The sequence below is a fragment of the Papilio polytes genome, unplaced genomic scaffold, assembly GCF_000836215.1.
Source record: "Papilio polytes unplaced genomic scaffold, Ppol_1.0 DF824146.1, whole genome shotgun sequence".
NCBI classification, from domain to species: domain Eukaryota; kingdom Metazoa; phylum Arthropoda; class Insecta; order Lepidoptera; family Papilionidae; genus Papilio; species Papilio polytes.
In genome coordinates this window covers 2,600,372-2,615,356 of record NW_013525058.1, presented here as the reverse complement: position 1 = coordinate 2,615,356, position 14,985 = coordinate 2,600,372, and the positions used below count along the sequence as shown (strand labels likewise).

Sequence of the window (14,985 nt, the reverse complement as noted above, 5' to 3'; positions counted from 1 at the left end):
TGAGTGTGACTCTGTTGACTGGTGCTATTTAATTCTTTCATTCAATAAAGCGCTCATTTTTATGTGATATTCAAAAATCTACATGAAGATGTATTTGTTAATTGCAAAAATATGCTAGAAAAATTGCGGTAACTACCTCAAAATTAATATTATCGTGAAAACACATGAAAGTTTAAAATAAACAATACCGATAACACGGAAATCCAAAAATATATGAATATGTAATTTTTCTCGACGAAGACAGAAATATACAATGCCAATTTTTGTTTTTAATTTATACAAAAAAATGACAATAAAACAAGGAAAATGCTTCTTTATTTATGTGACATTGATCTTTGGAGAAAAAAGGACAGGGCCGTAATCAAATTCACTAATTTATTTACATCTCCCAAGATAATAATTACGTTTAAGCATATTTTATAATTGAAGGGGATCGTAATTGCAAACTAGACCTTCAAAGGGAACTGTTGAGCATTAATATTTATAGGACACCTCAGAAATACGAGGGCACTGCTTCCTGTAATATCATTTACATATTAGATACTCCCTATAAGTTGTTTCGGGTAACCATACAACGATCGATGAGAAACAATTAAAATGGAAACTTTAATTTGAATTTATTCTAGCACTTTTAGCAAACGATAGAAAGAACAGAGAAGATGATGTGAACTTCCCATCACCAATACTAATATTATAAAGAGGAAAGATTTGTATTTTTGTATGTATTAAAATAAGTAAAAAAAAACTACTGGGCTGATTTCAGAATTTCGTTTCAACCTTTAGAAAGGTAATTTAACTCAGTAACATGAGCTTTACTTTTTTTTTCTTAATTTCACACGGGCGAAGTCGCGAGCAACAGCTAGTCTTTTATATCATGATATTCAAACTCCTCCACTTTAGTCAATCTAAATTAATTCATATTGTATACGAGAAAACAAGCGAGATGGCAACTGGAAGATCGTATTAAATAAATATCGTCGTAAAGGATTTTGATGTTTACGCAGGTGGATGGAGACACAAAACGGGAAATAACTTTTTCTATTTCCTTCTTCCGTAATAACATTTTTGTGTATTCATATTCATAATGAAATAGTATTAAATAATATAGGTAACATAAAAATGACATAAAAATATTTCATAAGAAACATTTAGTACAATTGTATTTGTTAAAAATAAACAATTTTTTCCGTTATTTTTTTTTTGTTGTCGCGGGGAATGCATTTACGCACTTCACCATCCATGCTGCGGAGGCAGCAGGGACAGTATTGTGTGGGACTCCCGGCCTTAATCCCGGCCGGACTACCCACTAAACCCCGCGGTGTTCTCCTTCGCCCAACCGGGCCGTGGCATCTAAACAATTTTTTCCGTTTGCTGCTTTAGATTTATGTCATTCATTACTTTTTAAACTAATATCACAGTTATATTTCATATTATCTTGCTAAAAATATTTTTATATAAATTTTTCATGCACAAAATCTTGCAAAATATCCAGGGACGAACTCAGAATAACCTTGCGGCAATAAATGAAAAATTCACAACAGCACGGTCGTCGACAATAGCTGAAGTTCCCTACGTTGACAACCGGATTTACTTCAACTTAGATCGCAAGAGCACCACTTGCGTCTGTCTGGTTCAACGCTTGCCTCTAGAGCGCTGGAGAGCGACACTCGGCCCGGCTTAGACGAACACAACTGAGTATTAGGCCGTCTAACTATAAATAATACTAGCAAATAACTCCGTCTTCGCTCAGGTAAATATAAAAATATCCGCAGATAGAGAAGCTTGATACCTTGAGCTTTTGTAAGAATTGTAAACAACCAGTCAAATCGTTTTTATTTATATTACGGGGACATTTATATGGGAAATATATTAATATAATATGTCAATTATGAACGCAATGATCTGTGATGCGTGTTATTGAGATAGACAAGAAATCGCTTCATTAGTCGTTCCAAGAAAATAATATTAATATTTTCTTTCATAAATTCTTTTATTCGAATAAATGTTCCTCTTGAATATTCGTTATTGATACGATCTATATTTTTACCTTATTCGATAATATTTACTAAGAGGGTAAAATAGACAGGGTTTTACCGTGTTCATGTCGTTAGATGTACGATAGAAACTTTTCTCAAATATTTCGGATTTGAGAAATTATTGGATATCATTAAGTTTTCTTTGACACTTTTGTCCATATTTTAAATGTCTATGTCCTGATCACACAATTTTGTCATAAAATCGTTTCCTGAGTGGTTTATAGACACAAAATTTAGTGTCAAAAAATCCCCCTATAAAGCTGATATCACTCGTGATTTTTTTTCGAACTTGCTAACTATTGAATAGCGTTAGCTACAGTACAGCAATGTCTTGTACCCCACTACCTATGTAACACACTTATCTCCAGCAGATATCGAGGTTTGGCAATCGGCCTAACTTTTTATGTGCCGCGCGACGCGACGCCAATTTGGACGTTCGCCAGCCCCGGTGACACGAACGAACTTATTGCGTGCGAGAGAACACGAGATATTTGACTGATCGACTTTGTTATACGTTACTTTCTTTGTCTAAACGCTGCACTGATTCACCTCTTAAAACTTTTAACATTTCTGTTTCACACTATCTGCCGTGGAATACTAACTTAAGACTCTATTTTATAGCAAAACTGGATTTCACTCGCGACTCCGTACGCGCGGAATTAAAGCAAATGCAAATAGCCTATGTGTTCTTTCAGACTATCCTCTACCCCAAATTTCATCGAAATCCGTTCGGCTGTTTAGGCTACAAACCATCCATCCATCTAAACTTTCGCATTTACTCGTATGATACTAGTATGACTTAATTGATTTCATGAAGCCTTTGTGTTCTCATTTGACCTGATTTAAAGTGCCTTAAGCGCTTTTGAAGGATATATTTTTAACTTTTAATTACCATTTTCTGTTCCATTCCATCAAACATCTATCGCCATCAACATATGTTTTTCAGTTGACCGCTTGTTCGGTTTTCACCTTATGATTTTATAAAATACAATGACATCATTATTATATAGCACTTAAACAAAATTCTCATAAATAATAAGACGTGTGAGACACGTACACGCTTCTACGTAGCAATTTACATCAAACATGCAGCACCTCCTCGAATAAACAGCATAACGCTACGTGTGACGCGACCTTTCGACTCTATGAATAAGTAACGAGGTCTATCGTAGCGAGACCTTTCGCTGTAATTATACAAAATCCCCACTTCAATAGAACCGCTTTCACTAAACCTACTAAGAAATTGCTTGTTAATCTGTTTTTTTTTTTTAGTTTCGCGTAAGTTTTTGTCTTTATAAGATCCCTTAGAAAGGGTCCGCATGATGCAAATATGCGTGTATGCATTCAGTTACATGGCATTTGAATTACTAAAATGTTAACTTTTAAAAAATATACATTTAAAAGTAATTTTAAAACGGTAACTTCAAAGAACAAAAACTTATCTCCCAAGTACTTTGGATAAAGAAAAAAGTTTTAATTTCGATAGCAGGTACCGTTTTCAATCCACGTTAACTAAAGACTTCCTCATCTTAAACTTAGATAACTTACTAACTTTGATACGAAGTTGCGTTACGCTCGTGATATAAGAACCTGAGTGGTTAGTAATGAAATTATAGAAGTAAAGTTAATCTATTACTTAAGATGAGTCTAACAAAAAACTACGTTAAAAGAACAATGTATAAGTATTTCTTTTATAAATTACTAACAATCTATATAAATAATTGCTTTCGTCTACAACTCCGCCCGCGTGGAATTAAAACAAAAAGCCTATATGTTCTTCCAGACTATTCTCTACAACTGTACCAAATTTCATCAAATTCCGTTAAGCAGTTTAAGCTACAAACTGTAATAAATATCCATCCATCTAAACTATCGCATTAATAATATTACTATGAAGTATAAAGTCTATTAATATTATTTATTATTTTAAATTATTATATTAACTATCAATTAAAAAAATCATTAAAAACTAATAAAAACGAATAAAACAAATACAATTATTAACTGCCCAAATAATTATGTATTCCATTTCCTATTCATAATTGAAAAACATCAATAAAGTTTTAACACAATTAAAATTAAAATAACGCATCTTAATCGTTTGTAGAGAATTTAATTAAGTGAAATTGTTATAAGCGGCGTAAACAGGCCACAACAGAACACTGAATCTACTGAAATAACTTTTAAATCCCTATTCATCACCATAAACGCCGCTTGCGCGCGTAAATCCACACGATAAGTTCTATCTGGCAACCCTCAGTTGTAGCAACGGTTGTACGCACGCGTTTCCATTGTCGAAACATGTTATCGTAAAATTTTCAAGGAATATGAAAGGCAGTAGGCACACAAGTTCGGTAATATGCGGATGGATGGTTTGTAACTCTGTACATATCTTCAACACGGATAAACCTATTTAGATGAAACGTAGTACAGTTGAACCTACTGTTTATTAAAGTCGCGGGCATGAGCTAGTATTATTATAAACACGCCGAAGCATATTCTGAAAGAGACTTTCTAAAAGTGCAAAAATATTTTTGAAACTAATCTTTATTTCAGAAACCCAACGAATATTTATCTTTATCAAAAGTAAAATTATTGTTACCCTAAAACTTTGTGAGTAGTTTATTAATCGAACAATAAATTTATCTGTCATAACCCAGTGGGATCTAGGCAGTATTAATTTCATGATATCGGGTCGATTTTAGGTCGGCCGGCCAATAAATCCGAGTGGTCCGTACTCATTGAAACGCCTCGGGCAATCTGTCAAAACTACAATAATAACTTCTGTCAAAGGATAATGATTATCCACTTAATTAAATAATTTAAATGAAAAAATAACTAAGTAAAAATTACTTGTTTACTTCAATATGCCATGTATGTTATTTTCGTTTTCTTAACATTTTCAGACGTACCTGAAATCAAAGAAAATCAAAGTTAGCAAATTTTTATTTTCTAACATAATAAAAAAACACCAATGCTCGTCAATATTAGACACCGTTTGATTTTAAAATAGCAAAGTCACATCTCTACAGAAACTGGAATTAAAATAAATCCAAAATTAAACAAGACAATTGCGGTTCAATTTGTTTAATTTTATCCGATAAATACTTTTCCAGTTTAAAGTATGGTAAACGAAATTTCCTTGTAAACTGTATTCATGTTTACAACGGCGATCTGTTTCCAATTCCAGTAATTTAATTGGTTAAAGGAAAAAACACGAGTAAAAGTCCATGTCGGGCTATCGCACGACGGAGACAGGAAGACAGGGCGGCTAATTAAAAACTGTCACGACCCTGATAGATTAACGCGCGTCCAGTAACAGAAACCGAATTCTATTGTTTTTTATTACAACACAATATTATGTAGATCATAAAGCTAAGAACACTAACTTTGGCATACAATTTTAAACGGTAGGGGCAAGCATCGCTAATTCCAGAGGAATTCCAGATGCATTACTGGCTTTTGAGGTAATACGCTCGCTTTTTAAAGGACCCAAAGAAGTAGTTAATACTAATCAAGTACTTAAATCTAAGCTAAGAATTGGACACAACAATTGAAAAGATTTAACAATTTAATAAAAGGTTACATAAAAACTTCCAACGACTCCAAAGTAGATACATGAATATAGTAAAATACAATAATGAAATAAATTTTTAATTAAAAATACTTGTGAACACTATAAAGAAACAATGAAAAGCCAGTACAAGACGAAAGATGTTGAGTCAACTACATTGAGTTGAAGTTTGCTCTTGAAAACCGGACCACAAAGGAAATTCATAACAGCGGCTTTGCAAACGGAACGAGTAATTACTTCTAAAAATAACCGAACGTTAGCGGTTTAAAAAGCGAGCAGGAGGAACAATTTATTAAAGTGAACTTATCTGAAGTTACAACAACAAAGAATTAATAATGTCTACCATCTAAAAGTTTTAAAATTATTCTGAAAATTCTTTATTTATGTATCTTTAAAAACCCTTCTTTTAAGACCTTTGGGTCTTTAACAATTCGTGTAGTTCAAGTATTAAATAAACTCCGTTACAGCTGTCTGAAATTACAATCAAAATCTATGCTTCATAGTTCCACAACATTCAAAGGTATGTTGATCTGTTAAATGTATCGGAATTCAAGATATGTCACGATCGTCAACCGACTTTATAATTTGCGGCCTCGTTCGACGTCTGCGGAATGCAATATCTGCGATATTCAAAATATCAAGGCACGCTCCGGCGTCAGTACTGCGAACAATTGTTCCGCAATTCCAAATGCTTATTTCAAAATCATTCCAATTTGTGTCAAGGATCACAATTTTTAGATCTGCTATAAAATCTTTCTGGCATAAAAAAATCACCTTTGCTGACTTTTAAACTCAAATGTTAGCCTCAGTTTCGCCTTGTTTCTGCTTTCTTTCCCATAGCTTGAAATTATGATATAATCAAGTGTTTATACCAATCTTCATTTAAATAAGTCAAGTAAAAATTATAACGGCACAGTTTACAAGTCATAGGTGGACTTATTGTCCAGTTTATTTTTAAGTCAAATGGACTTTGTTTCTACAAGAAACAGAACTGTTTCCTTGGTCCCGATAAGATAACAGCAATATATTTCAACTTTTAGTGTTTCCGCTTTGTAATATTCTCGCCCCTTGTTGCTTTCGGATAAACTTTACCTCATAACAACTCCAAAAGTAAGGATAAAAGTTTACCGTTGTACAAGTTTTTAACAATTCTATAGACAATAAATGTTCATTGTTATTGTTAACTATCGTGTATTGTGGTGGATTTTAAAATCATAAAAGAACCTCTTACTACCAATTGTAGATTTACTAGAACTACGTTTTTTACCCTTGCCTGAAGTTTTAAATTATATATCGGAGTTATATAATCGCAACTTCCGCCAGCGACTTCGACCGCGTGATATTGATAAAAACAAAAGAAAGTAGCATATGTGTTCTTCCAGACTATCCTCTACATCTATGCCAAATTTCATCCAGATCCGTTCAGCCTTTAGGGTACAAGCTTACAAACATCCATCCATCCAAACTTTCACATTTATAATATTAGTAAGATTAGGCTGTTTACAAGTTACCTTCGACTAATAATCTTCAAATTAGAAAACAAAAAGGAGCCTATAACGAAATACAGTAAAGGATACACTTACATGTTTTTTAATTTTATTTCCAAAATTAGATTTTTAAGGGTTAATTTCGATAAGAAAACGATTTTGTTTCATTCAAAAAACTCCTAATAGAAATAGAAGTGACCAACCTATCGAAACACCAAAATATTTCCCAAATACGTTCGAATTAAATAATTACCGACAAATTCAATGAACCAACAATTAAAGCTATCGCACACTTAATCATCCTTCACTAAAAAAAAAATAACTTTTTTCTTTTTTTTTTAATACCCCCGAGGGGGCCCTAGTAGCACCTGCTGCCTTTGCTGAAGCAGCAACCTTGGTACCTATTAACGACAATTTTTTTTTCCTTTTTTAAATGTGGATATATATATATATACATACATATGTATATCCACACTAATAATAATCGTTTACCAAAATATTATAATTAAAATGTAATGATAGCAATGTATACCAGCAACGAAACCCCACAGTAATTTAACACAAGTCTTTGACGTTTAACATAGAACAAAAACGGAATAAACATAGTTGAGGTAATATGCATACAGATATGGATTCATGAAATAATTGTCGAGAACATATATACAAAGCTAAACCACGAGTGAGGCTTGTGTACCAAGAATTAATTACTGCAAGTGATAACACTTAGAATCTGTGCACAATTTGTAGTATAACGTATGGATAATATGAAATGCTTAAACGTTTACCTACATCTATACATATAATAAAATTAGAATGTCTGTTTGTTATATCAAAAGAAAATTTCCGAATTTCGGGAAGATGATGTATTTGCGTTGCGGATAACGAAAATTGCATTAAAAAACTTTTATCCGTCTGTCCTCACACCGCGTTTATTCCGGGTAATCTCCGAAACGGCTAGGCCAATTTCGACGGAGTTTCAATGAAGGGTAACTGACATAGACAGGCATATTACAGAATACTTTTTAACCTAATATCGCGTGCACGAAGTCGCGAGCAACAGCTAGCTTTAAATACTACTACTATAAAATAAATTCATATTTAATAATAAACTTTTGACTAGCTACAGTAACCTTACAACTCCTAACAATATTATTTTCCTTAATAAAACTAAGTCAATTAACTTTTTCATCGAAAAGTACAAAAAAGCGGGAGCTAAGTGAATAAAACAAAACTTCACGTAGCTAACAAATGGGCTCGACGCTAAGTAATATTGATTATACGTAAAACATCGCCGCGCCCAAAGAAATGCGTGCCTACACGAACAGAATTAATCCTCTACGATCCTGTACGCAATATTCCACGTTAGAAATTTCTAGCTCTACATGTATTAGGGTCACTACTTTTGATGTACGAAAATATTACAAGTACATACATTTAAATATTTGGCATCACTTTTAAAGCATTTGATCAGTTCTAGCGATATAACAAAAAAACAGAAGACACTGACATCTGAAATTTGATAAACAGATCGTTTCCTTTAATTCCAAATATCAGTCTATGTTTAGTAATGTAGACAATACTCCAAATTGTCACCTATTCAAGTTATAAAATTCAAGGTAAAAATTATTTTATTAAACAACACCCTCCTGCGTCAAACGATGCGCGACTTCAACATTTTGCTGCAAAGAAAATATACTTGAGCGGATAAAATCAATCTCTAAAGTAGGTCTTTCAGCTGACAAAGTAGCCTGATGTTAAGTAATATTGACCATAAGTCGTTCTCAGAGAAATGCGGTCACTTCTCTTTTAAAACAAGGTAAGTAAATACACAGTTTTCTTTAAGAAATGGTTTATTGGATGTGAAATATATATAAATTAAAAGTTCTTATCAAGGTACAAATGCTTCATTTTATACTAAAGAGTAAAAAAATAAATCGAAGAAGCACATGTCAATATAATTGTATTTAGTGACACCTATTGGCCAGTAGGTGTCACTAAATCATATTTAATTATTTATATTTTATTTCATAAAACTGCTTAGTTTATTTTATAACAAAAGTTGGAGTTTATTATAAATTTGTAAAATGTTTTATTACAATGATATGAGGTGGCGTATCATATTTGACAACTAACATATTACCTCTCAAAGAAGTTACCGGTGAAAAAATGTTCACTATGCCTAGTCTATATATTTCTAATATCTTTGGTTTATACATCGACAAGAAATAACAACAAAAGATACAAACAAGATTATAATATTCGCATAATCCCTACAGTATTGTTTCAACTACGTTCTTTATTATCCTTTCAATGGATACAAGAAAATGCACTAAAAGCAATAACAATACCTTATTTAATGTATAAAAGCGCAGAATATGGTTTAGCACCGGTAAAAAGAATAAAACTGTATTTACTAGGAAAACAGTTTCATTCGCTGCCAAGAATTTTACAATTCACTTTGCAATGGACGAGAAAACTTGACAACATACAACCTCAGTAGTATTTACTCTGGATATTTCTACACGATATTTAGATTAACTATTGATACAAACATTTAATTCAATAAAAAATACTTCATAAAATATACACAACTAGCTGTTCCCGTGCGACTTCATCTGCATAAAATTATGAAAATTTGTAACAAGATAAATTAAGACTACTCGCGCCATCGTATGCCGAGTAGTAAAATCGTGCATGCGGCGCCTTAATGCATTGATGCAACTGAACAATTACGCCGCTTGTCACTAGATGGCGCCGTGGTTCACTTATATGCCACTATCGATGTACATAGATGGTTTCGTGACCTCGGCCGCCGTGACCAACTTTTGGTGAGCTTGAAGGGAGCTCGTGAAGAGCTTGGTGTGCTTGGTTACTCGTGGTGTGCTTACGCTAGGCACTCTTGGTGCTTCAACCATTGCTTGAACACTCAAGGGTCCTCGGAAAAGCATTAACTCGCCTTGCATAACTGCGCCTCACCTAAGTTGGGTCATTTATGTAAGCGGTGATCAGCCCACGTAACGCTCGCCCCGCACCCCCCGCGCTACAAGTGGCGCCCAACGTGGGGCCAGTCTGCGTGACGTCATCGTGGTGCTACGAAGACAGCTACGGGTCTCGTGACGTCATCTTATGTGCTACGAATTTTTAACGTTTTCGTGGTGCAACGGGACTTGTGTCGTCATCAAGGTGCTACGAAGCCTGTGACGTCATAAGCGTGCCACGATTTTCGTCGCGTCATCATCGTACTGCTACAATCTACGGCTCGCTAGACGACCTACATTTATAAGCGGAAAAAGCGGATTAGCGATTTGTTATTACACGTGCTGGACTGTCGCCGAATACTGGCAGATAAGCGTTAAGCAAGAGCATCGCGACAAAACTTGCATGGTATGTCCTTTTGGCACGTACCGTTTTCTTCGCATGCCATTCGCGTTACCCAATGCACCAGCCACATTTCAGCGTATGATGAATTGGTTGCGAATCATCCTGAGTTATATCAAGTCGACTTCATTTTCATGTCGGCTACACTCGAAGATAACCTCAACGATTTGTAGGAGGTCTTCAACAAACTCAAGGAGTTGAATTTAACAGCGAACAGAGAGAAATACGAATTTTGCTGTCAGAGGATTTAATATTTCTGATGGACTAGATATGTTGCCTCCTCGTAACCTCAAGTACTTGTTGTCTTTAGTGCAAGTATGTTCCTGGTATAGAAGAGTTGTACACAACTTTGCCAGAGTCGCTGAGCCACTAACACGCTCGAGCAACAAGAATGCTGCCTGGGAATGGGTAGCGGAACAAGTTCAGGCCTTCGGCGTGCTGTGCAACCTTTTCGCGTCCTCTCCAGTATTAGTTCAAGCTGATCACACCAAACCATGTACAATCAAAACCGATGGGAGCAGCTACGCTCTCAAAGTAGTTCTTGAACAGGAGAAGGGTGAAATGGGACACCCCGCTGTAAACACCAGTCGTCTTTTAACCAAGGCTGAGCGGAATTACTCCACGACTGAATGCGAGGCTTTAGGAGTGGTCTGGGCCGTTGGAAAACTCCGGGGCTGCCTAGAAGACGCAAAGATACCAATCCTAACTGATTATCGGACATTACCCTTGTGGGCGTGTACCATGCGTCCGCCTTCACTCCGTATCGAATCAGGGACGAGACTGTTCCTGAACCACCTATGCCATTTTGAAAGAGAGGCAGACCGAAGAAGCATTCTGTCGTTAAAGCCGGCTCTCCACAAGCAACACGAGCTCGTGCCCGACCACACAAGTAAACTAAACACAGGAATTATGTCTCACTTGTCGGGACGCCTGCGTGGACATAGGGGGAGAGTTGTAACAAGATAAATTAAGACTACTCGCGCCATCGTATGCCGAGTAGTAAAATCGTGCATGCGGCGCCATAATGCATTGATGCAACTGAACAATTACGCCGCTTGTCACTAGATGGCGCCATAGTTCACTTACATGCCGCTATCAATGTACATAGATGGTTTCGTGACCTCCATCTGCTGATCCATAATTCCTGTGTTTAGTTTACTTGTGTGGTCGGGCACGAGCTCGTGTTGCTTGTGGAGAGCCGGCATTAAAGACAGACTACTTCTTCGGCCTGCTTCTCTTTAAATTTCAAACTTTAACAGCGACAAACAATACGGCAGAGAAATCAGTTCGTGATCTCCCGTTTCCATTGCGTGTCAGAAATTCTGGACTAGTCCTCCGTTAGTTATGCAGATGTCTTGATTTTTGGCTAAAAGGTCGTTTAATATTGTTACATCGACCGATGAAAGGTAATAGACGGAAAGAGCGCATCGTCAACGTCATCTAGCTCGTCCTCCGTGTCATAATTTTGAAGACATATCCTTGCATCTTCGTACAAGGCGTCCAATATTGGAGAATGATTTGCTAGGTATATAGGTTCAAGTCTTTTCTTGGGAGGCGACGGAGCATCAATCCCAATCAGAGGACCGTATGATTGCGATGTGCTAGTTTCCTCCCGAAACGATGGTGAACATGATGGAGAGTCATCCGGCGTTAATGCAGCCAATGACGTTTTCCTATGGTGATCGACGAAACTTTCAGGGTACAGCTCGAAAACTTGAGTTGGATCATCAGTAAAGTGCCATGTACTCTGTGGTAGGCTTATCTCGATGTGGGCATCCTGAATAAATCCAACACCGAGGAGTGTTCTGGAACTATGTGAGTCAGGGAAGAACAGGAAAGTTGTCATGACGATACGGTCGTTAACTTTTACAGGTGCCTCAGTGACCAGCACCTTCCGACGTTTCGGGTCGCCAACAGCCAATGTTACACCAACATCATACTCTCGGAAAGTGAATCCTTTCGTTCTCAATTGGCAATACAATGAGTACGACGCAACGCTGGATTTAGCACAGCTGTCAAGGAATACAGAACCATTTACACCACCAATCTCAACAAAAATAACTGGTCTGTCTCTGGCGTCGATCACACTATCTATCGAACAAAATCCGATGTCCACTTGAGGCCGTTTATTCTTATTTGCGTGGCACGTTGAACAGTTGGCTCTCACCACACCAGGGGCTCCGCAGCCATAGCAACTGAATTTTGGTGCAGATAGTGATGGCGCTTGGGTAACTGCCACAGATGTAGATGCTTCCGTGACATTCCCTTCCTTGTCCTCGTTTAGTCGCAAACGCTTCCGGCAGTTTTCAGCCAAGTGACCATAATTACGGCAGAACCTACATTTACCTTTCCTTGGATCTAGTCTAGTAGGATTGGTAGCGTTGCGAGACGACTCTGACGACTTCTTTCCGTTGTGAGTGACAACAACGGCGTCCTTTTCCTGTAGGACAAGCTCAGCCGCTTTAGCCGCCTTCGTCAGATCCTTAAAATTATCTACGGCAGCCCGGGAAACCTTATCCCTTATGTCTAAGCGCAGCAAGCCGTAAATCATATCTAACTGCTGAGTTTCGCTGTGTCCTGGGCTAGGGAGTTGAGAAAACAACATCCGCTTATGCCTAATAAAATCATCAGTAGAATCTTCCTTGCCTTGTTTCTCCTGCGTTATGTCCAGATAAATTTGGTAGGGTTCGCGGGTAGGCGCAAAGTATTCCCGCAGTTGAGATTCGAAATCCGACCACGTAGTTACATCATTCTTCACGCCTAACCACCAGACTCCAGCTTCACCTTTTAGGATAATCGGGAGTTCGCTTAGTGCAGTCTTATCGCCAATATCTGCGGAACGTTTAAAGATATTGATTGCTGACAAGAACGCTTCCACCACTTCGGCATCTTTTTCACCATTGAAGAAGTATTTGCAAGTGATAAAGGACCCTTTATGAGGTTGCGCTGCTACAGGCAGTCTTTCTAACAACTGCGTAAATTGTTCCGGTGATAACATCTCGGCGTTTGTATTTTGCTTCTTAATGGTTGTAGAACGTCCTGCGCGTGTAATAACAAAAGACGAACTTTGTAACTTCGCTAATCCGCTTTTTCCGCTCATAAATGTAGGTCGTCTAGCGTTGCGTTGATTGTGACGATGACGCGACGAAAATCGTAGCACGCTTATGACGTCACAGGCTTCGTAGCACCTCGACGACGACACAAGTCCCGTTGCACCACGAAAACGTTAAAAATTCGTAGCACGTTCGTAGCAAACTCGTAGCACGTAAGATGACGTCACGAGACCCGTAGCAGTCTTCGTAGCACCACGATGACGTCACGCAGACTGGCCAAACGTTGGGCGCCACTTGTAGCGCGGGGGGTGCGGGGCGAGCGTTACGTGGGCTGATCACCGCTTACATAAATGACCCAACTTAGGTGAGGCGCAGTTATGCAAGGCGAGTTAATGCTTTTCCGAGGACCCTTGAGTGTTCAAGCAATGGTTGAAGCACCAAGAGTGCCTAGCGTAAGCACACCACGAGTAACCAAGCACACCAAGCTCTTCACGAGCTCCCTTCAAGCTCACCAAAAGTTGGTCACGGCGGCCGAGGTCACGAAACCATCTATGTACATCGATAGTGGCATATAAGTGAACCACGGCGCCATCTAGTGACAAGCGGCGTAATTGTTCAGTTGCATCAATGCATTAAGGCGCCGCATGCACGATTTTACTACTCGGCATACGATGGCGCGAGTAGTCTTAATTTATCTTGTTACAAATTTTATTTTATTGTTTTCATTTCTCAAATTATCAATTGCAAATATCAAAATGACATGACATTCAAACCATGGTAATCTTACCTTCCTGATGTTGGCAGCAAATTATGGTCTCTTTCCCACATTAGGGTTTTTATCCAAAATATTTACTCCCTAAGTTTAATCGCGTGAAAATATATAGCCTAAACCGTGACGTAAGTGTATCTTAATTAAAGAAAGAATTATTCAACAATTTGCTGTAATTGCTAACATCTTAGGCAACAAAGAAGTGTGTGTTTACGCTTTATTATAATAGTATAGATAGATATAGTAATATAGTAAAGATTTAAAAGTAATTTATTGGAAACATAAAAAAGCTTAAGGAGTACTTAAATTACTATTTATGATATAAAATATTTTATTGTGTTAACACATTGAATTTTTATTAATTAAGAAATTATTAACAACATAAAGTACATAAATATGAACTTAGCGTAACGTTACTTATAAGCGTTTCCTACGGAGTTTCTTTTAAAACAATTGTAAATAATTTAGGTCGTTACAATAAAGCAGCTTTATTTTTAGATATAATGGTACAAGAAATTCTAAGAATAGAGTTCGTCGTGTTCTATAAATGTCGTATTCTTAAAAGGGAAATAAAAAATAAACTAGTATTTTCTTATTCTTAGTGCAATTACGAAACAACACATAAATGAAGATGGGACTGGAGAAGATTTGTAATGCGTTTGTAGTCACTAAACTATTAAATTTTTAG

The 14,985-nt window shown here is 36.8% G+C and overlaps 2 protein-coding genes across 2 annotated transcripts in view; both read right to left on the bottom strand.

Annotated features, from left to right (window-relative positions):
* LOC106111907 (syndecan) overlaps nt 1-14,985 on the bottom strand; it is a 182,701-nt gene that overhangs the window by 123,142 nt on the left and 44,574 nt on the right. The gene's annotated exons all lie outside the window — the stretch shown is intronic.
* On the bottom strand, nt 11,649-14,227 carry LOC106111906. The gene has a single exon (XM_013294105.1). The coding sequence runs from the start codon at nt 13,573-13,575 to the stop codon at nt 11,863-11,865; it is 1,713 nt and encodes a 570-aa protein (XP_013149559.1). The 5' UTR covers nt 13,576-14,227; the 3' UTR covers nt 11,649-11,862.

Bases quoted from the DNA above. Each gene is read 5' to 3' on its own strand.
- LOC106111906 (XM_013294105.1), bottom strand. From the start codon at position 13,575: ATGAGCGGAAAAAGCGGATTAGCGAAGTTACAAAGTTCGTCTTTTGTT.